This window comes from Aedes aegypti, chromosome 1, assembly GCF_002204515.2.
Source record: "Aedes aegypti strain LVP_AGWG chromosome 1, AaegL5.0 Primary Assembly, whole genome shotgun sequence".
In the NCBI taxonomy this organism is placed as follows: Eukaryota; Metazoa; Arthropoda; class Insecta; order Diptera; family Culicidae; genus Aedes; species Aedes aegypti.
In genome coordinates this window covers 143,373,528-143,397,930 of record NC_035107.1, presented here as the reverse complement: position 1 = coordinate 143,397,930, position 24,403 = coordinate 143,373,528, and the positions used below count along the sequence as shown (strand labels likewise).

The following is a 24,403-nucleotide window of genomic DNA, read 5'->3' as shown; positions in this document are numbered from 1 at the left end:
TAATAACGGTTTGACTAAAGTGTAATTTTCGACGAAAAACTCAAATTTTTTTATCTCAAAATTTGAAAGCCCTACACAAAAACTGTCTTCAGCAAACTTTTTCATCTCGTCAAAATCTACAACTTGGCTGAAGATACTATGAAGCAATTCCTTCAATATGTTTAGTTATGTCAATTATGAAAAATCGTCAAAAAATTCACTTTAGTCTAACCGTTACTGCTTTTCAACTTGTGATTGGAAAAATCACTCAAAAATATATGTTAAAGTTCAAGATATTCTGTGAAAATTTCATTCAAATCGGACCATAAATAACTGAGATATAATTTACAGTGAAACCTCCATGAGTCGATATTGAAGGGACCATCGACTCATGGAAATATCGAGTCATGGAACAGCAATTCTTTGGAAAGCTGCTTCTAGGGACCATCATAGTAACCATGAATTTATGTTTTTAGTATGGTTCCATGAGTCGATATCAAGTCATGGAACATCGACTCATGGAGGTATCACAGTATCAAAGTTGGTCATTTTGTATGGAAAATCGAAAAAGTTGCAAATGTTTTGTCCAATACTGTATACTTCACAATGCATATATAAATTTACATACTTTGTTTGAAAACGTTGTGGAAAATTAAATAAGTTTATGTTGTCCCATATTGAAAAATAAAGGAATAATAGTCTCTATATGAACTGTAAACCCCGATTCTACCCCATTACCCCGAATGCCATTTCCCCGAATCCCATCACCCCGAATTCCATTACTCCGAATGTACCATTACCCTGAATTCCATTACCCCGAATGCTATTTCCCCGAATACACAATTATCTTGACATGATGATATCGATGACATTTCCCCATGATTTTGGAATTCGGGGTAATGTCATTCGGGGTGATGGATCGTTCGGGGTTTTGAAATTCGGCGTTCGGGTTAATGGTATTCGGGGTAATGGGATTCGGGGTAATGGGGTAGAATCGTAAACCCCAATATCAGCTGCAAAACTTTAACTATTTTCTAAGTTATATATTTTGCTGATCAATGGTAACAAAATTAACCCCTCTACTGTCAGCTTCATTTTTCACCGCTAAAAAAAATTCAAAGCGCGATAACTTTTTTCTTTTTCGATATATTTGCACCATTTTTTCGCAAGCCCTCAAAAAACTCTTCTAGTTTAAAAATATGTGTCGATATTGATAATTGATCATCTGGATCCGGAGATATTCCTTGGGGGACCGACGCGTAGCCATAACCCACGTAAATATCTCAGGCTACAAAATTTTTATCGTATTCGGATATTCACTCCACGGAATTATATATTAATGCGAGTATGTTGGAAAAAATGAATAAATTTGGTGCAGCCGTCTTTGAGTAATGAGCATTTATGTTTCTGATACCACGCTGGACAAATGAAGATCTTGAAAACTCTAAAAAACCTCATATCGTAATTTTTAGATTTCTCCAAGAATACTGAACCGATTTGTATGATTTTTTCAGAGTAGCTCCTTATTACCTGGCATTGTATAGTACACATTTTATTTATTTTATTTTTTGATAAATTGACCAAAAACAAAATGGCCACCAAAGACATTTTGTATGGAGAATGTCGGTCCCCCAAGGAATATCGGAATATCTTCAAAACTAGATCACCAATGATTAATATCGACACGGATTCTTAAACTAGAAGAGTTTTTTGAGATGTTGTGAAAAAATGGTGCAAAAACATCAAGAAACAAAAAAAATATCGCGATTTGAATATTTTTTTAGCGGTAAAAAATGAAGCTGCCGGTAGAGGGGTTAATAATCTTTGCGATTGTGCTAAATGTGCATGTGAAACTGTACTAGAAATTTATGAATATTTGTATGGGAAGACTTATTTCAAATCATGAGCATTATTTTTTCAATGCTTCCGCTGTCCATAACTGCGAAAAAAAATACCTAGTGGTTTTGTCACATCGGTAATTGTAACCGCATAACAGTCACATTGAGGTGATACATGAGTCCCGCAATGAACTAGTAATGAAATTTATATCAACATTATTTTCTGACTATTCACCCAGTATGCGATATGAATGGTACAAAATTTCAGACTCAAATAAGCACTTTTGAATTCTTGGTAATTTTTAGAAATTAAGTTTCGTCCCATACTAATCTAATCAAATCTAATCTAAGCGCTGGCACAGCCAATATTGAAAAGCATCCTGGAAATATTAGAATTTATTCTAGTATTTTCTTGTCAGAATTGATATTTGCAGCATATCAGTGATATGATACAAATATTAAAATGGCCAGCCCCACGGTGCAGACTTGGTTTTTAAGATAACTCAAAAGTTCACGACAATCAGATTATCCACTTATGAATAATATGATGGACGTAAGTTTTTGAATTTTATTAAGGAAGAAACGGGGACAACCGTATCAACCGTCTCATTTCAGAGGAAAGTTCAAATCGTTGGGAGTGGCGTTGCTAAGAAAGTTAATCCACGCTCCATTGTTGTTATTGGTGCTCTTTTTTCAGGGTATTTCTACTTTATGACCTAGCTCGGAAGCCTAGGCTAAAGCGCAGTTACTCGCTCTCTGTAACGAAATTAAAATAGCGAGGTTAAATCACCCCCCCCCCCTTTTATAAATGCAAGCCGTATAAAACCGCAACAATATTCGTAAATCGTAGCTGGCATTACGCTTATTGGTACTCCTCAATTATGCTTCTTCTTCTTCTTTCTGGCGTTACGTCCCAACTGGGACAAAGTCTGCTTCTCAGATTAGTGTTCTTATGAGCACTTCCACAGTTATTAACTGAGAGCTTTCTTTGCCGATTGACCATTTTTGCATGTGTATATCGTGTGGCAGGTACGTAGATACTCTATGCCCTGGGAATCGAGAAAATTTCCTTTACGAAAAGATCCTCGACCAGTGGGATTCGAACCCACGACCCTCAGCATGGTCATGCTGAATAGCTGCGCGTTTACCGCTACGGCCCCAATTATGCACTGTAACAAAATCAACTGACCTCTGTTTAGTCGGAGCAGATGAGGTGTTTTTACTTAAAAAAAAGTCCAACTCATATCTAAATAAGCTTACTTAGTCGTATTTGCAGCGTGAAAACCAAGCCAATATTTGTTTTTTGAACAAACTTGAAAGATCTCACCAAATTAGAAGAAGTCCAACGGCTGTATTCGGCTCAGCATCACGAACATCCGGACCTGTAGATACCAATCGAAATTCACTGCTACATGCACATCGAACTGATTGAAAAATACAACTTGTTGGATTTTCAACCATACTCTTCGAAACAAATGAATTCATTTGGTAAAACTCTACACTTGAAATAGGCCGTTTCACGATTCTGGCAGTCGAAATGAAAATTTACGAAGAACGATTAAAACGCGACAGAAATTTCAAAACACGTCAGCCCGCACGCGTTTCGTCCCATACTGCCATAAAACTCACACTTGGTATTCCATTTACTCAACGCCTACTTACTTTTGTCAAATGTTACAAGTATGCAGTCCTTTTTGCATAAGGGACAGTTATGCCTTGATGGTCAGTTAAAGTATGTTTGTATCGGTATGATGTCCTGGGAGATTTTTCTAATGTGACGTATCGGATGACCAGAAAAAATAGCTCAACACTTTTCATTCGACGATTGTTCAATATGATGTCTATGCCTTAGTTGTAAATTAATTAAATTGGAACAAGTCTTTAAAAACATTAGATAAAGGCCCAAAAGGTCTTGAGCGTCTTTTGCAAAAGCGTTGAAATTAAGCTCTTTTAGCCCGCTCACGCAAAAATTGTGTTCTGCACTATTATGTAAATAATCAAAATAAACATTTTCGTGGTGCACTACTTTGGTTGTATTGCCTATTACACCAGTCAATGATGTTTTGAAGAGCCCGATGTTCGTAGACACAAATGTCAATTTGAACAAATGAGATGCAACATTATGACATTTAATAAAATCGTTCGGGTGGGTCTCGACCCATCGACTTCAAGTACGTATGAAAGAATAAACATCGACGCATGATTGTATAACTAAATGTCAAGTGAGACCAGCTTCACTAAACCTCACAATAATTTCCACTTTTTCTAGCTTTAAAACATCTAAACAATATTTAGATATCTCTGACCAGAAATGATATGATTGGGACAAATTTTTTCAGTAAAATTCAATTTGGAAGCGAATACAAACTATTTCTGTAATAAAAAAACTACTTACTTACTTATTTTGCTTTACATCAATTATCTTGATAAAGCCTCGCCAACAATATTTCGCCAATTCACTCGGTTCATGGCCGCTTCTCTCCATCCTCGACTGTGACCCACGCTCTCCAGGTCCTGGTGCACCTGGTCAATCCACCTAGCTCGCTGCGTCCCACGCCTTCTTGTTCCGATCGGATTGTAATAGAGTAAAGTGGGGCAAAAGTTCGAGTGGGGTAAGAGTTTCTTTTTAAGATTTCCAGCTCAATTCAAAACAAATCTTATAAATGTCATGGTGGTTTGAATGCTATTCAAGTAAGAGACTTTCAATCCAAATATCATAAAAATCGATTGAGATTTGGAAAAATTATGGCTATTTGTTCTTTTTCGACGTAAATATTGTAATTTTTGGTTAAACTTTCGTTGCATGGAACCAATTGAAGATAAAATTTTTTTCAATATTTTATGTAAGGGCGTTTCTAGGCTTATCATAAGGTTGCTTTGAGGTGTATTAGTTTTTGCATAGATGCTTGAAAACAATTTTTGGCCCATAGTGGGGCAAAAGTTCGAATCAGCGGGGCAAAAGTTCGACCCATGTATAAAATCACGGAAAAATTTGCAAATTGCCTAAAATCTACATATTATCTTCAAATTCAGTTAAATTTGTCTGATCGTGTGAAAATTGTCACCAAAATTTTACATTTCCACATATTTTTGTGTAAAACTGCTATTTTTTGAGTATATTTCAACTAACCCGGTTTTGAGCAATTTTTTGATGAAAATTTAGTGTGTATTTTTCGTCAAATTTAAGTTTACGGCTGGTGTAAAGTACACCTATCATAAAAGGATCGATATTTTGTGTTTTAGCCAGCGAACTTTTGCCCCACACTAGATTCGAACTCTTGCCCCACCGGTGGGGCAAAAGTTCGAATAAGACAATTAATTTTGAAACTGTTATAACTAAAAATGGGTAAATATTTTGACACAAATTTGTTCAGCAAAATTATAGCCAATATGTTGACGGTTCACTGTATGGTATTTGTTTTGTTTTAACTGCTATTGTTTTCCTGGAAACTTTGATTATACCACTAAGGTCGAACTTTTGCCCCACCTTACTCTAAGTAAAACGAAAGTTTAATATTAAACTTCACGTTTCATTGCACAACAAAAATAACGCGTAATATATCTCATATGAAACTGATAACTATGGTTCATCTTTGTTCACCAATAAAATGCATTGTTCTACCACTTTCCGAATATATAATGACTGAAAATCCGTGCTTTGTTTTTTTTTCATGGCATTTTATGGCATATCGTGGAATGTTTTTCTTGAAAATTTCGTTTCTTCCCCTATTGACAGCAGTGTACTTTAATGGCAGTTTCAGTATAGTTACACATCAGTTGCAACATAACATAAGATTTATGAGTAATTGATGTGTAACAAACGAGTAACTTGCTGACAGTGGGCAACACTACATGCCAAAAGTTTTCATACGAATTGTGAATTTTGATAAACGAACTTTACTATTTTATGACCAGGATTTGTTTATTAGATATTTTTCCAGTGATGCATTAAAATTGTTGGATTCACAATATACAGCCTCCCTAAAAACTTTCTAATAGTTGTCATCATTTTTGATTGGCTGTCTTCAAACAGTTATTCGGAATTGTACCTGTAGCAAGATGAAATTAAATGGCGTTTATGATAGGCAGTCATGAAAATCCAATAGCGGGACACGAAAAAACGTGATTTTGGAATCACAAATAATAAAATATAAATGAGAAACACTGCTAATTTGAGTAACAGTGTGAATTTCCATTTTTTATGTCAGTGGAATGGAATGGAATATTATCTAAGCAATCCAGGTATCATGTATTGAATCTAAAATTATAAGATATTTCATGAGCGCGTCAATTTTGAGCAATTAAAATGATTGATTTCACCACAAATTCAAATCTTAAACGCGTTTGAAAATGGTTGATCGGTTTCAAAACTGTCAGAATGAAACAATAAGTTCAACACCGTTTTTATTATTTTGTCGCAGAAAAACCCATGCGTAACCAACAAATTGCATATCTGTCGACTGCAAACTTCTTATGTAACGACCAACCGTATTATCAAAGTTACCCCGTTTTACGATACGTTTAAAACCGAGGTTAGACCCACAAGGTTTATCGTTGGTACACGCAAGTTCCGAAAAAATCGGCACGGTTTGTCTAGATTTTCAAATTATAGACCATCTATTCAGCAGGATCACCGTTTTTGAAGAAAATGTAAGGTACGTTCAAAATCCCGCAAAGTACGCTATGGTACGCTCACGATACGGTATTAGTTTTTATTTTCGTGAAAAGTATCCTGCACACTATATCGATAAAATTAATGGCTTGGGCGCTATTCAAAAAGCGCATGAAATCGACAAATTAATACAATTAAATTGTATGGTAAGTTTGAAATACTCAACAGTTATGAATCACGGAATGGTTGACATTAGGTAACATAATAGGAAAATGTATTTTTGCATATCTCATTTTTTTATTTCTTTATAAGTATCATTCCAAACATTACATTCATTTCTTTTATCTAGGAGTTCTGTGTTAGACAACACTATCATCCTAATTTGGTAAAACAAATTTAAGGTTTTAATAACATTTTGTTAACAACATATTACATTTCATTTGCCGTAGCAGTTCAGATTTTTTACAGGTGAGTTGATTTCACCTGCTTATAAGAAAAAATAACGCTTTCAATTTACTTAACCTAACATAACCTAAATATATAACACATTAATCGTGGCAATAGAAGATTGTAACGATTTTTGCCTGAAATTATTAATTATTTTATTCGACATTGGATTTTCTATGTAGTTCATTGGTACTATACCAGGGAAGAAGCTTCAGAATCATTTTCAAAATTTTATTTTGAATTCTCTGCAGAGCTTTCTGCCTGGTATTACAACAGCTAGTCCATATTAGTACCGTAATTCGGGGTGTAGTTGATCAGTTACAACATTAACATGTACATGATTTGCGCTTCTTGAATTAAGGCTCTTAAATGAAATTCAATCGTGCTTAGTACCTCCACTATTGGTACATCTACCCTATAGAAACATCTCACGGAAGTACAAATGAGTTGGATCGCTAAAATACTGGGATTATGACGTCAACATCTGCCTGAAATGTATTGATCGCGGAATATCGCATCGAAATTTAACTATTTGGGAAGGTTTAAAATAATCACTATTTCAGTACACCTTTGGGGAAATTGAATAGGCTTTATAGCAATGGGGATGAGACTTTGAAGACAATTTGAGGGAAAAAACAAGAAAACTTGACGATAAATGCTGGGTTTACATATTTTTTCTCATACTTCTTACAATTTTTTGGTATAGTCGTTCATTTAAGTGGGTTCACTATACTTTTGAAACATCTTAGATATCTTTTTGTCTTGTTTGCATCGTATTTCATCAATATTTGTCAGCTGTGAATGGTTTTGAAATCATATTCTCAAAAACAAGTTATTTCAATTACAGTGACCCAATGTCACCCCCTCTATGGGGTGAGATTGGGTCATTTTTCTTTCAATTCTGGTGCCGCTGTGAATAAATATTTTTCTTTAATTTTTTGAACAGTTGATAATGTACCATCAAAGTAAAGATACACCAAATTTGAAGTTTATTGGAGTTAAATTGCGATAGATTTTCAATAAATAAATCGTACATATCCTTTTTTTGGCCCATTCTCACCCCCAACGACGGTACACGTTGAAGTTGATGAGTAGTCGAATTTCTATGGCGGAATCCAAACTGTTCATTGGCAAAAAATGAATTTTCGTTGATGTGGACCATCATTCTATTCAAAATGACTTTTTCAAAAAGTTTACTGATGGATGAAAGCAAACTGATTGGACGATAGCTAGAAGCTTCTGCTGGATTTTTGTCTGGTTTCAAAATTGGTACAACCTTAGCATTTTTCTATTTGTTAGGAAAATATGCCAACTGAAAACATTTGTTAAATATATGTACCAACTAAGAATGATAAACTACTTTCTGGAAGTTTCTTTCAGGTTATTTGGTACACCTGCTCATTAGAAGAGCTGACGTCAAAAAATGGCCATATCGTCACGTGGTCGGATGTATTCATAGGTAATGCAGATAACTTCGAACTGTCATGTCTTTCTAGAAGTTTGCTATAAAATTCTTACAGAAAGTCTTCCTCAAAATTTTCTTCTAGTTGCTTTTCCAAAGATATTTTTCGAGAACTCCTTCGAGATTGCTCTGACATTCTGTCAGAACTTTATTCGTCTTGATTATCCAGCGTTAAAATTCCTGCAGGAATTTCACCAAAAACCTTTCTATTTTTTCTTAATTAATTCCGTTCGCAAGAAACAAACAGGAATAAGTTGAAATATTTGAAACACAAGAAAAATATTTTGAATATGAAAATATCAATTTTTAAGCATTTGTCCAGATATCCACCAAAATATAATATATTCGATTAAATTTAAACTTCACTAAATATCATTTTTTTATATTGCTCCACAGGGATGTCCTGTCGACTTGACCCGCTCCATGGACAGTAGCAGTGCCAAATCAATCACCAGTAGTGAAAAAGAAACCACCCCGAAGCGGTTAGCATTTTCCGTGGAAAACATTCTGGACCCCAACAAGTTCAACGGCAAACATAATCAAAACAACAATAATAGCAGTATTAACAACAATAACACCTGTAGTCAAAACAGTAATTCCAACAACCATAGTGTAAATAGTAGTAACAAATTTTGGAGTGGCTTCGACCGGGATGACAAGCTGGACGACGACCAAAGTGATTCGCGATCAGGTAAGTTCTTCTGCCCTATTGGCTTATACAGAGCCCATCAAACAACCTAACGAGCCATCTTGTGTTGCATCTCATCGAAACATCAGAAAGCAAACAGATTTCCCCCGGGCAAACATTCGGGGATGCGTTCGAATTACACGTATTTGACAAATAGTTTTAGATGCATTTTTTTTTGCAATCGCAACCATATCAAGTCGCATCGTTCGAATGACGCTCCGTAGCCATTGCACATGACACAGACTCGGTTGCACTTCACTTCGCGTAGGTTCCGGTATTATCTCGTATTGCAAAATACTTCATCCCTTCTAAGCTTACTTCGTTGCCTAGCAGAATGCAGCCTCCACCAATAAAAAAAAGGCCTGCCCCGCACAGTGGTAGCATTTGTTCTACGAAGCGGTCATATATCATGCTATCAGACATTGAAGAATTCGTTCTTATATGATTTCTAAGCAAGACTAAATAAAACGAACATTACGTCTGTATCGATGCATAATCAGCAATGTTTCGCAACGAGGCCTGTGTCATTGTCATTCACAAACAAAGATTTTCGACGTCCCTGAGGTAACTCACGTAAGTCAGATGTGAAAATATTGTATAATATTGGTCCCGAAATGCTGCCTTGAACACCAGCTCTTACAGGAAGTCTTTCAAACTTGGACTTCTGATAATTAAACTGAAGTGCATGATTTGACAGAAAACTTGGAAGCATTCTAAAAATGTATGTTGGAAAATTAAAGTTTTTTTTAATTTTGCAATCAATCCTATATATCAAACACTGTTGAATAGCTTTTCTATGTCTCGAAGATCAAGACCAGTAGAAAAGCTTTCGAATTTGTTGGAACGATTCAAATTTGTTACACGTGAAAGTCGATGAGAGGTCGAATGCCCATGTCGGAATCCAAACTGTTCATTGGCAATTTATTTTCCGATTTTTGGCCTATGAACGGTACTACTGTGCCCCGTTGAGCTAAAGTTTAGACCTGACCTGACACGCAGAAAAAAAAACTCCAACAGAAGAATCGCAGATTTACCGTATAAGAGAGAGCCAACGCAGACTGCATCGCACCGTGCAACGATATGGGGCAAATGTGCATGACTGCGATTGCACATGTGTACTTCTCGGGCCAATGGAAACACTGTACCGGTATCTGGCATCGCCGGAAAATGGACGCAACGATTGCTGCATCATGCATGCTAAAAAGCAGATAACATTTAGGCAAATAGACATTCGCTGTTGGGACCGATAGTTTAGTCAATCGGCGCGCTCAGCAGTATACACCAACCTGCTGCGAAGTTTTTTCGTAGGCGTCACAAAAAATGCGAAATCAATGAACGCTGCTAGGACAACCTGGATGCATTGTGAAATCAATCCAACTAGAAATATTTATCGATTTTGATTTCTATTCATTCTTTATAAGCATCATTCCAAACATTACATTAATTTCTTATATCTAAATGTTCTGTGTTATAAAACACTATCATCCTAATTTGGTAAAACCAAATTTGGCGTTTATTAGCATTTTGTTAACATCATATAACATTTATTTTTTTACAAGTGAGTTGATTTTACCTGCTTATAAGAGAATAAAACGCTTTCAAGTAACTAAACCTAGCTATGTAACGCATTAATCGTGGCAACAGATGATTGCAACGATTTTTGTCTTAAATTATTAATAAATTAAATTGAATTTTGAATCCTCTGCAGAGATATCTTCCTAGTATTACAACAACTAGCATTGGTACAGCATGCAACATGGCTGGCTTGAAAATTTGATTGTAGATCAAAAGCTTGTTCTTAAAACAAATTTTCGTCTTTCTGTTAACAAGTGGATGTATACATTTTCTATATTTGTTACTTTTGGCTTGAATGATCTCAATGTGATTTTTGAACGTATTTTTTTTTGTATCACGAACCCTAGACAGGTACTTAACTTTATCTGACCAATTTATTGGAATCCCTCTCATCGTGACAACCTGCCCACTTGGAGGTTTCAAATAAAGTGCTTTAGGTGGGAATATTTTAAGTTAAGTTTTGGAAGGGTTAGGAAAAATCTTCCATTTATTTATTTATTTTGTCACTGTCTCAAATTATTGTAATGTTTCTTAATCTAAACCCTTAATCCTATTCTTAAAAACATACTTAGACACAGAGAAATTGAACAAAGCACTAACACTATTAAACAGACGAAAGCATTTGGACAGCGGGTTGTTGAATCCATAAGACGTTCTATACCGCATGGTGAGCAGCAAGTCTCGTTCTGGCAAATGGCGATTGAGCGCGTAGAATAGAACATTGTCGAGAAGCGATGAACAATCAAGGCTCCCCTTTAAAAGTCGAATACGAAAAGTCGCTGTAAATGGTTGCGTCTGGAAGCAAGTGTCTCAATATCTACCAGTCTACAGCCGGTTGGGTAGTCTGGCAGGTTTACGGGATCTGACCATGGCAGTTGACCAAGAGCATATCGAATAAAACTTCGCTGGACTCTCTTGAGACCGGCACATCTGTTCCATCTCCTTACACTCCGTCTCATCCAGGCGGCGTTTTTTCTCCCGAAAGAAGCGGGTCTGCTGTTGCCATTTTCGTCTATAACGCTTCACGTTATGCCGGTACCCTTGCTGTAGCATGACCGCCCGCGCTGCGTTCTTCTCCTTCAGAATCTGCCTGCATTCCTCGTCGAACAAATCGTTCCGTCGACTCCGTCCCACGTACCCGACGTTGCTCTCAGCTGCATTGTTGATGGCTGCCTTCACTGTTCTCCAGCAATCCTCAAGAAGGGCTTCATTCAGCTCAAACTCTTCCGGTAATGCAGCTTCGAGGTGCTGCGCTTTCGGTTGCTGTGACATTCGGTTGCTTTAGCCGCTCCAGGTCATACCAGAGCGGCCGTCGGTACCGTACGTTGTTGACGACGGCGAGTTTTGGGCGCAGTTTAACCATCACCAGATAGTGGTCAGAGTCGATGTTAGCGCCACGATAGGTCCTGACGTCGATAATGTCGGAGAAGTGCCGTCCATCAATCAGAACGTGGTCGATTTGTAATTCTGTCTAATGTGGTGATCTCCAGGTGTATCGCTATGGAAGGCTGTGCTGGAAGTAGGTGCTACGAATAACCATAGAGTAAGGTGGGGCAAAAGTTCGACCTTAGTGGTATAATCAAAGTTTCCAGGAAAACAATAGCAGTTAAAACAAAACAAATACCATACAGTGAACCTTCAACATATGGGCTATAATTTTGCTGAACAAACTTATGTCAAAAGATTTACCAATTTTTAGTTATAACAGTTTCGAAATTGATTGTCTTATTCGAACTTTTGCCCCACCGGTGGGGCATGAGTTCGAATCTAATGTGGGGCAAAAGTTCGCTGGCTAAAACACAAAATATCGATCCTTATATGACAGGCATACTTTACACCAGCCGTAAACTTATGTTTGACGAAAAATACACACTAAATTTTCATCAAAAAATTGCCCAAAACCGGGTTAATTGTAATATACTCAAAAATAGCAGTTTTTCGCAAAACTAAGTGGAAATGTGAAATTTTGGTGACAGTTTTCCAGAGGCGTCGCACGACCTAATTATTCACCTGTGCACCGCTTACTTAACTTTATATCTTTTTTGTCATGTCATGCTAAGTTTTTCGTAAGAAGAGCGTAATCATCATTCTGGAATATGATTTTTTTACTTAGCCTTTTAATAGAATCAAAACATTGCATATTTTAATTACTAATCGGGCGGTTCAGTTAAATTTATCAATAGAGTTGTATATGGGTATTGAGCTTTTATATATTCTGAATCTACGTTAAAATTGAAACAGAACTCAAAGTTACAACATTTTCCGTGCCCTGGAACTACTTGAAATTAGTATGGAAATCTTTTTTGATCTCCTTGGCAAATTTTACTACGGTACGAGCTGTCGGGATGAGATGTTATTAAGCCTAAAATTTCAAATTTGAGATTGAAAAAATAGTCAATCATTTACAACATCAAAATTAAGATATCGAGCTTAATGAAATCATTAAAAAAAATGTCCGCTTTCTATTAATTTATAAAAACTGGTATATTTGTCATTACTTAATAACCCAATTTAATCAACACGTATTGTATGTGATTTTAAAATCAGACATCATTAAATGATGAATTCTGAAGAAGTAGTGTTAATTTCAACAGCATTGGTTTCTAACTAATCTTCTAATTCGAGACTGTGACTAATGGTCACCAAATCTTTACATAGAAATGAACCAAAACAGTTAGTATCGTGTAAAATACTCGATTTTTATTGTACGTACTCTATGACCCAGCACAAATTTCGTAGAACAAAGTCGCTCATAAATAACGCGATTTGTGCAAAACTCATGAAGAGCTTCCAGAAATGTAACACCAACAACAAACAGGTAGCGAAAAAAAATCGCTCAAAATTCTAAATCTACTCTTGATAAGTAAAAGAATGAAATGTGTGGAAATCAGATTTTTATCTGCATTAGTCTCGAAATGGCAGTCTGGTAAAGTCGTGCCTATACTTTCTGGGACACCCTATATACATGAGGTTAGTTTACTGAAAGTCAAAAAAGCAAAAAAATATCCATCTTCCACTGCCTGAGACACACCTGCGCATCACGCGTGGTGATGCCGATTGCTGACGGCGAGAAGGCAAAAAGAGAGCAAGCAGAAGGAATCTCTCTCGTGGATTGATTTCTCTCTTGTCATTCCCATCTGCGTTCTCACACTGATCGACTTGGTTGGTTGCTGACTGCTGTAGCAAGATGTGCACTGGCCGGAGTTGACGCTTTGGCTACTCACACACTGGCATTTGTAGTTCAAAAAGCTCTCTACCACATTGGCAACATTGCGTGTACGATACCGGGCAGCCGGTTTCCCGATGAAAGTGCACACGTTGGGTTTCATCGTCACAGCCAGCAACGTGTAGCGTGGGATAAAGTGTCGCGCAGCAATGCGCGAGGAAAAAAAAAGTTCTCAGATCGCGCGTCGCCACAAAACGCCTATTTCATTTCATTTGCAATGCAAAATTTTAACAACTATTTTGATGAATGTAAATTACATACCAAACTATTGATAACAGTGATACTTGTAATGGTTGTTAAGTGGATGAATTATTAAATAATCATTGATAAGTAGTACATATTGTTGGTGGTCAGGATGAACGAGATGCCACCTGTGCAGTGCACATGTTGCACATGCTGACGCGACGCCTCTGAGTTTTCACATGATCAGACAATTTTAACTAAATTCGAAGATAATATGTGGATTTTAGGCAATTTGCAATTTTTACCGTGATTTTATACATGGGTCGAACTTTTGCCCCGCTGATTCGAACTTTTGCCCCACTATGGGCTAAAAATAGTTTTCGAGCATTTTGCATTTATGCAAAAACTAATACACCTCAAAACAACCTTATGATAGGTCTAGAAACGCCCTTACATAAAATATTGAAAAAGATATTATCTTCAATTGGTTCCATGCAACGAAAGTTTGACCAAAAATTACAATATTCACGTCAAAAAATAAAAAATAGCCCTAACTTTTTCAAATCTCAATCGATTTTTATGATATTTAGATTGAAACTCTCTTAATTGAATAGCATTCGAACCACCATGGCATTTATAAGATTTGTTTTGAATTGACCTAGAAATCTTAAAAAGAAACTCTTACCCCACTCGAACTTTTGCCCCACTTTACTCTATTCTTGGAGGCGGCGAAATCAATTAGTCGTAAGCCGTCTTCGTTCGTCAGCCGGTGGGCGTTGAACTTTCCAGTAATCGGTTTGGACTCCTCCTTCTGGCGAACCTGAACGTTTAGATATCCTATGATGATTTTGACGTCATGGTTTGGGCAGCTGCCGTACTCGCGTTCGAGCTGCGCGTAAAAAGCGTCTTTATTATCATCAGTGCTTCCGGAGTGAGGGCTGTGCACGTTTATTATGCTGAAGTTGAAGAACCGGCCTTTGAGCCTCAACTTGCATATTCTCTCATTGATCGGCCACCACCCGATCACGCGCCTCTGCATATCACCCATTACTATAAAAGCAGTTCCCAGTTCGTGTGTGTTGCCGCAGCTCTGGTAGATGGTATGGTTACATCTAAATGTTCGCACCATTGATCCCTTCCAACACACTTCCTGCAACGCTACGATGCCGAATCCACGATCCTTCAGCACGTCGGCGAGTATGCGTGTGCTCCCGATGAAATTGAGAGATTTACAGTTCCACGTACCGTGCTTCCAATCGCTAGTCCCTTTACGTCGCTGTGGTCTTCGTCGATTGTCCCGGTTCGCATTCTCTCGTTGATTATTCGTTGCTTGATATTTTTACGGCTGGCTTGCAGGGCCTGACACCAACTCCCTATATTTCCGGAGGACCATTCCCCCTAAATGTTCGGAGGGCCATAGTGCGCAGTTTAGCTGAGATTCCGTTTATGGAACTCGGATGATGATCAGCCGCCCCTAACATGGGGAACTAACGCTGTTGTGAGCCACTCCTAACATGGAGTACAGACGCTGAAGCAAAAGCTTAAGCAAATCCCCCTTCCCTGTCAGCATACGACCAAAGTTCCCACCGGGGTTGGTTACCAGATCTTCTCTAACGTTACTCGTACCCCGGCCAATACCACGAGGAGGTAGGGATAGGAGTTGCTGGGCAAGAGGCAAGGACCATACAGAGGGGTCTATTGTATTCCTGCAGGTACCAAAGGTACGCCAGGCCTAGCCATTTGCCACAGAAGATCTTCGGTGCATATTCCGTCGGCCCGGATGTATCGTCATCGCGCAATCGCTTAGGTGTTGCACGATAGTTAAATTAGAAAATGTTTGCAAGTATGAAGAATAAATACCCAAACTTTTTTTCAATCTACTACAGACGAGACGCAGGATTAGTCGATCGATTTTGATTTGTAAGCAAATTGTTTGACTACCTTATTAAAATTGCTTTCAAAGTAGAATAATTCACAAGTATAGTACAATCCGATAATGGAAATCGCTTTTCAAAAGCTTACTAACTGAACCAGAACATGGAAGCGGTGGAGTACGCCAACTAGCCTGCGTTATTGAAGGTAGAGTGTACATTCACGTAGTAATGGAAGATTACCGATTGATGAAATTTTTGAAGTTGTGGCTCCATTATGGTTAATCTATGTCAATGTTGGTAGACGGCAGTTTGAAATGATTTTGATGAAATTTGGCTGTGTACATGCCATTTAATGTTTGGTTCATATGGAGATAACTATTATAAGACCTCTTTTTTGACTCCAGAGCCTCACTGCTCGGTTTCAGAAGGAAACCGGTTTACAGCCCCAGGCTGATCTAGAGCCAACGACAGCCTCCGGAATTGGCACTCACGGCCTTTTCTGGTTCTGGGTCTCAGGGTGTATGGGCACCGGAAGGGTGTTTTCGGAGTGCAGGAACTTAAATTCAATCCAAGTACTTCCGATCAAACGGTTTATTAGGCGTTGTAAATGGCACGCTGATCTACTGGCCGGGGACTTGATGGAGGATCACTACGTTGACGAGGGGGTGGCTTTGATGATGAACAGTGGAAAGCGTGAACAGCGGCAGCGTTCGAGGACTGGATGGTCCGAAGAAGGGTCGATCGCTTCCCTAAGGCGGTGATGGCAGCGCTCAGGACTTGATTAGCCTGGTGGGAACTCGACCGCTTCAACTTGGCGTGGATTTCGGACGAAGACCTTGTTCTTGGGTGACAGAGCACCTCCCAGCAAATAAATACTACGTAGAAGACGGCCGTAGCTCTTCAATGAAAGTGAAATTCAAGTGAAATGAATTCAAGTGGAATTTTCGACGCGTGTACGAAACGCAAAGAGTGATAAGGTGACAACTCGTTACTTCGCAGCCCAAAGCACATTGCGAGTAAGCACTGCCAGTGTGCAGTGCATAGAAATTACTCGTGCACGTCTCCAACGAATTTAAGGCGCTATCTCGCAGCAGCGTGTGTAACAACGAGAAAGATTTGTCTCGCACCCCATCCCTGATCTGGGCTTGGCTATAGAAGCATGTTCGTTTCCAACTCTTGATTTCCTTTTTGAACGCCATATACTATTCTTCGGTCCGTTCTGTAAAGGACATTCCTCGTCATGAAAACGTGATATGACACCAACTAGCTCTTCGCCGAGTAGGTTCAAAGTATTCTATCCGTGCTCAAGGCTTCATGGAACACCTCAGCGTTGAAGCGCTGTTCTCCAACCTCGAGCTAACTGTGTACCGTCCTCTGCTCACCAGCTTTTATACTATAGCATATCGCTTGATAATCGCTATGAGAATAGCCGTTATCAAAGCTTCAGTCCATGGTTCCTATAACGTTAGGACAACAGAACGTCACATTGATAATCAATTTTGCACCATTTTTACGGAAAATGCTCACCGTACCCATATTTATCAGCTCTAAATTGAATGCGGTCAGGGTTTTGAACTATCGTTGTCCTCATTAATTAGTGCAGCGGCTATCCAACCCCACTGTCCGTGCACTGAAGTCGTAATTTATTACTACTGGCAGCCGTTTGACTAGCTCAACTTTCATCCTTCCGACCATATGGAAATTCCTCAATCGACCACCTTGGACCGTCATTTCAAACAGAGGCCACCTATTTATAACTGATAGCTGCGCTACCTAGTCCTTTTGTAGGCTGATATGCGCTATTCATACGATAGTAACATCACGTCAGACTTTGTTTCTAAGACTGATTGCTGAAGAACCTGTTGGGCTGCATCATAGTGGTTTTGATTCAGTTGTGTTGCTTCCGTTTTGGCTGTTTTGATACTCTTCTTGAACATGGATATCTTGATCCACTCATGGAGTGTCTGTTGTCTGCTTTGTCGGCACATATTAGGCACTTTACGATTTGCTTACAATCGCTTGCACTATTGCTTTTGACGCCGCATCTTCTGCACAGCTTATACCTTTCGAGGTCATTGCATTCCCCTGCGTTATGGCCCTTCCGGTAGCACTTGAACCACACTTTGAAAGGCTATTGAATGTTCAGCGGATATTCCGATCAGCCTACTTTGTGCATGCCAAGTTCAATGCTTTTTTAGCATCTGCAATCGACAGCCTAATCTCCATCACTTTTCTGAGGCGGATGAACTTATCAGCCAGTTCATGCGGGAAAGTATAGGGGTAAGGTAACTGTTTAATGGCAGTTAGGCTCACTTTTGGTTAGCAGGCGTAAGGCCTGAGTTTGTGCCCATAATCTTTTGCTTATAAAGCAGAAGCGGTAGCCATTAGAACACCAACACCGTCCTTGGAAAAGCATGAAGTAAGGGCTTGTGAGGACAAGATCTATATTGGACGCTCTTTCCAATTTGCCAACTATGATAGTGAAGATAGAGACGTCAATTCAATAAATCTCAATACCTCATCTACAAACAGAGGCCATATCCTGAAATACAAAAGTCATCTATGAGCGTTCTCACACCGGTGAAATTTATCGTGCAATGCATTCCATTTTTTTCGTGATTCCAATATCCCAATTCACCGTATCGCTTCATTTGCATTAAAACCTATCTCTTCGCTGCACTCTGACATTTTTTCCCATCTTCTCGCCATAACTGCTTCTTTGTGCCTCTACTCAGTCCTCCGCTTGAAATCTGATGCATCCTAAATGACCGAATCCCACCAGATACAGTTGAGCGCGGATGCTTGGGCGCGGAAACAATTTGCTCCTATTTGGCAAATCCCATTTGCGTACCATTTTTTTTCGGAGAGCACAGAAAACTTTTAATGGATCAGTTCCGGCAGCAATACGACAATGTGCAAAAAAATAAAAGCTCTGCTTCGAAACCTTTCCCCAGTTGGTGGTCACACAGAGTGGCAAAAAAAGTCTCTGCTCCGATTCACCCTCTCGCTTCCACACAGATCGAAATTTACATAAATCGAATTGATTTTCCTCCACCCACCCCAGAGCTAGAACCTGCCGCATCGATTTGCATCTCGATCAAAAGCTCTCTGTTTATTATACCCACCAGCGGAGTCCACAGCACTACTGTGTGGATCTGACTGATGTTTTTAATTAAAATATCGATCGATGTGTAAAATTGGGAGGAATAAAAATTAAATTTGTATGTTCCGCTCCCCACAAAAACCTCAAACACGGCACAGTGGTGCGATCTGGAAGAAATGTTGGCCAAACCCTCAAACTCTCATTTAAATGGTTAATGTTGTATCGTTACCTAACTTATATATATATATATATATATATATATATATATATATATATATATATATATATATATATATATATATATATATATATATATATATATATATATATATATATATATATATATATATATATATATATATATATATATATATATATATATATATCCCTCAGGTTTGAAACTTGTTCAAATGGATTCTATCATGTACTGGTAACCCTCGATCCAATCATAGCAAGATGATGAACAAGTTCTCATGATGTGTTGCGGATCATGATTATTACAGAGAGCAATAAGCAAGATAAACAATCAACTTTCTCAGAATTCAATCCCTGGCGTTAAGTAAGCCGGAGAAAACAACCTTAGGTTTTAAAGTTTTGGTCGCCATCGAACCACAGTGCACGGCTGCTACCGTTTCTTTGGTCCGGTGTGTCGGACTTGCTTTGCTGAAGGATATGTTCAAGAGAAGAACAACAACAAAAAAAAACTGCTCAGCTCGCCCCCGGTTGACGAGGAGGACCAATTCAGTTCGGTAGTTAATTGAAAAATTATTGGCTTGGGCAATTTACAAAATCTGCTTTCGGTCGATGTCGAGTTTTTCGGTTGAACGGTTGTCAGTGGCACTAATTAGATTTAGGTTTTCCGATTGCAATCAGTTTTGGGGACTAGGAGATCTATTTGATTGCGCTCTAGTGCGATGGTTGATATTCAAAATTGAAATAAGATTTTAATTATTGATTGAAGTGGCTAAATCTTTTTCTTCTGTCTGATGTTGAGTCTTGTTGAATAGCTGCACATTTATCGTTGCGACTATGTGAGCTCCTAAAGAAGCGATATAACGATACTTACAAAGAGCTTCTTGTTAGTCTAGTAGTATCTTTGGTAAACTGCGGTCCTAGCAACACAACATTGTTATATGAGATCAGCCTCTGTAGAGCTAACCCTGAACTTTCTTTTTCGGAAATTTTCTCCGCAGAAATGGTCTTGGTTCACTGTCGGGGTCAAAATTGCACAGACAAATTGTCTTCGGGGAGCTGTGAAGTCGCCGAAATCGCAGACCCTCGACCTCGACAATCCATCGATCATCAGTGATGCAAGAACAACGCGTCATGTTAACGGTTTCTGGAGATTTTCCACCGCCGGAGTAGGCTAGCTCTAGCTAACTGAGCCGACTCTTTCCGATCGTGACGAATAACCGAGCTTCAATTGGTCGAGGTGCCATCGCGCCGGAAAACATCCTGCAACCTTGGCATCTACCTGGGTATCCTTGGCATCTACCTGTGCAGCAGCACATTGTTAGCGAATAGTCTATAGATCTAAGAATACTGAAAATGTTGCGATTTATGCCCTCGATTAATCCCGTGCAAAAGAAACAGAATCGCGACACACTTTCTGGAAAAAATAATCTACAGTGATGCTCTCTCTCTCGATCGTCGACACGTTACGCATTCTTCTCTCGACGGTCCAAAGCTTTCTTTGCGAAGTCTCAAGTGATAATTTTCGTCGAAATAACGTCAATAACCGCAATTGGATAGAATGAACTATTCTGGAGTTGTCAACAGCCTACGAGACAGTCAGTATGGGACCTTGTCAATGTAGCTGTTACCGCAACGGCACGGGATATGATTGCCACAGGTCAACGATGAAGTCGATGAAGAGTGACAGACGTGAAGAATTTCGCCAGAAGCCATATGCTTGTGGCCGATATCCGCCAGAACATAGGGCGGTACAGGACAGCGTGATGTAACTTACTGGCCGTGTTACTCCCAGCCTAGATGAAACTCCCGTAGCCAAGCTTCAGGGTCGCCGCTACGTTCGTGACACTCCGCGAAAAAAAAAATATAAATTGGCTCAAGTTAAAACTCGCTCTATTTTCGGCCTCTGAATACACATTCATTCCTGCTTCCTTGACGTCATACTTCCTCAATTCTTCTCCTGAACTTTCCTTGCATCCGTCCTCAACACCGGACGACGCATCTCACTTCTTTACGACTACTTCTACCTTACTTTTTTTTAACTTCTTCGGAACCCGCGCACTGCAATACCTTCACTGCTATTGCTCCGCCCACTGGTACCTTTCCTTCGAATCTGGCCAGGGGGCGGACGACTCCTTCTTTACTTCTCTCCTTCAGTGGCTGCAGCCTCTCGTGGACCTCCTGTCTGTCCCGGAAAGCCTCGAATTTGTGCCGCACTTGCTGACCTTACTGAATGCAGGGCTTTCGCGAGTAGGGTCAACGCAGATTGGGTTGACGATCTACATAAATGAAAATCACAATGGCGATTTAAAATAAATACCGCGATGGTGGGTTCGAATAGAAACCGCGCGTTCATGTGGGCATAACGAGGATTCAAAATTGTGGTATTCATGCACGGTACGGTTGATCTTGGTTCAGGGTTATTTTGGGACGTAACTTACCAAGATGTCCAGTTTCTCACTCACTTCCTCTATCCTTCCTTTATATTGCTGTCATGCACTAGTGCTGTCTTCGAAGATCACCAGGCATATAAAGTATAATTCTGGTGATCGTGAACCCCAAATCTTTGGTCGTGACCCATCCTCGTTCATGCCTTAACCCACTTCACCATGGCCACCCATTTCGCCATATCCGTGGCCGCCCATTCGTGTAGTTTAGCGCAGCCCTGGTGGTGATTAGCGGCAATTCCGTTATCTTGATATAGAGTAGAGCAATGCTGGCTGCGCTCGTGAGAGCTTCTGGGATGATCTATTGCTACATTTCTATGGACGTTTTCTTTTTACTTTACAAATTATTTACGAAACTACACACGACAAATCTCATCAACATTACACATCACATTGACACTGGTAACAGAGATCTGGAGAAACACGATTCCACCGCATAAAGAATAGACAGCACGAAGATACCCGTCTAAGGGTACATAACAAAATTATAACAGCATATGTTATTATTTTATAAGTTTTTTTTCGAACATAGGTTGTTACAAACTTGATGCAGGATGTTGTTAAAATAACTAAAATTATAACAAAAAGTGTATCAATAGTAACATAAACATAACAAAATGTGTTTTAATTCTATCAAAAACATATCAAACCAAGTTATTATGTTTGATACAAAAAAGTATCAAAATTATAATACTGTTCGATATACGATAATATTGTATATTATTGAAATGCATAACTACCCGACTATGAGTACATAATAAAATTATATCAGCTTATGTTACTATGATATGAAGAATTTATCGAACATGGGTTGTTACGATTTTGATGCAGGATGTTGTTAAAATAACTAAATTTAAAACCAAAACTTCTATGAATTGTAACTTAAATATTACAAAATGTGTTTTTTATCTATCAAAAACATATCAAGTCCAGTTATTATTTTTGATACAAAAAATCAAAATTATAATACTTTAAATTATACGGAGTAACTCATTATGTTAAGGGCTTTTTGATCAATTATATGAAAATTCTAACAAAACATGATATTCCTTGTAATAGACAGAAACATATATGGTTATAATAAGTTTTTTTATTAATTACATGTATAAAATTCTAATAAACTTCATATTCGATACAATAGACAGAAAAATGTATGGTTTGATATAAAACAAGCAATTCAAAGCCGCAAAAAGTTACTTTTTATTCACTTGCAATTAGTCAATAAATAAAATTCAGATCATAATATTTTGATATCGCTTGGCTAGTTTAACAAACCCAAGAGATTTTTCTTTTATTCTTCTCAAATGAAAAATATATGTTTGTCTTGATTCAAAAACTCAAATTCAAATTGATTCAAATGCACAGATGTGTATTAATTTTCATTATAAAATTGTTAAAAATAAACAAAAAGAAATATATTCTAAATATATATAACACAATATGGTATATTTTTGTTTCAATATTTTCTGTGGATAACGGAGTGTAACAAAACTATATCATAATAAGATATGCATATCATATTCTGATAGATTTTTTTTATTTTTTTGTTATGTACCTTAAGTCGGGTATCTATTTATTTTGTGATGAAGTTGTTAAAAATGAACAAAAAAATATCTTAAAGGGAAAAAAACACATTATGTTATATTTCTGTTTTATTATGTTCTATGGATAACGGAGCCTAACAAAATTACATCATAATATGATATGCATATCATATTCTGATAAAATTTTATTATATTTTTGTTACAAGCCTCTAGTCGGGTAGTGTAGCAGCTGAAGCTCAAGATAACATGAACCCAAACTATATGCGGAAATTGTTTTCAACGGTCAACGTATCAGTGCCCGCTATCTACAATGATCGAGAGAGGCATTTGCTGACCGATAAAACGGCGGTGGCTGCAAGGTGGAAAGAACACTTTCAACAGTTATTAAACGGCAAAAATGGAAATGTAGCGTGAAACCGAGCGGAATATTGATGAAGACTGTCAAGCTGCAGATCCATCGACCATAGGAGAGGTTAAAAAGCTGGCAGCGCGCTAAAATAAATGTAAAGCTGCGAGAAAGAACGGACTAGTAGTGCGCTAATTACAGAAGGATTATCCTATTGAATTCAGCGTACAAAATACTGTCACGCGTCTTGTTTAACAGACTCAGACCGCTCAAGGAGTCCTTCGTCGGAAAATAAAAATGCGAGACAACGGACCAGACATTTACCTAGCGGATGATCTGGGAAGAATTTCTGGAATAAAAAATGCAGACCCAGCATCTGTGTATTGATTTCAGGGCAGCGTAGGATTCAGTGAAGAGAAATGAGCTATGGCAGACAATGTTTGGACATGGTTTTCATGTGAAACTAATTGGCACGTATCAGTGCTACGCTGGATAGTCCGAAATAATGTAAATTCGGATTACAGATGAGATGTCCACCTCGCTTGTTACGTTAGACGGATTAAAGCAATGTTCAGCATCAGGATATCTGGCGTGCACAGAAACGGCACTATTATTATATGGCCGCATATGGTCCTTGGCTTGGCACGAGGCCTTCGTGCTTCTGAAGAGATTCTACCAAACTAAAGTACATTATTGTAGGTAGAGATAGAGGGCGACCTAGTAATGTTGGTGTAGTAGTGTTTGATGGGGATGTATTTGAAGTTTTTAAAGAGTTTGTTCCCCTTAGAACACTTGTGACCGCGAAGTGAAAAGATGAATTTTGGCTGCTAATAGGGCCTTTTATGGATTATGTAACCAGCTAAGATCCCGTAACTTGCAAATGGAAA

General features: G+C 38.4%; 1 protein-coding gene across 1 annotated transcript in view; it reads left to right on the top strand.

Annotated features, from left to right (window-relative positions):
• The window catches only part of LOC5577891 (homeobox protein slou), an 81,629-nt gene that overhangs the window by 3,346 nt on the left and 53,880 nt on the right, over positions 1–24,403 (top strand). Inside the window, exon 2 of the mRNA XM_001663547.2 lies at positions 8,735–9,029. Coding sequence (XP_001663597.2) covers positions 8,735–9,029 — 295 coding nt within the window. The remainder of the gene's footprint in view (positions 1–8,734; positions 9,030–24,403) is intronic.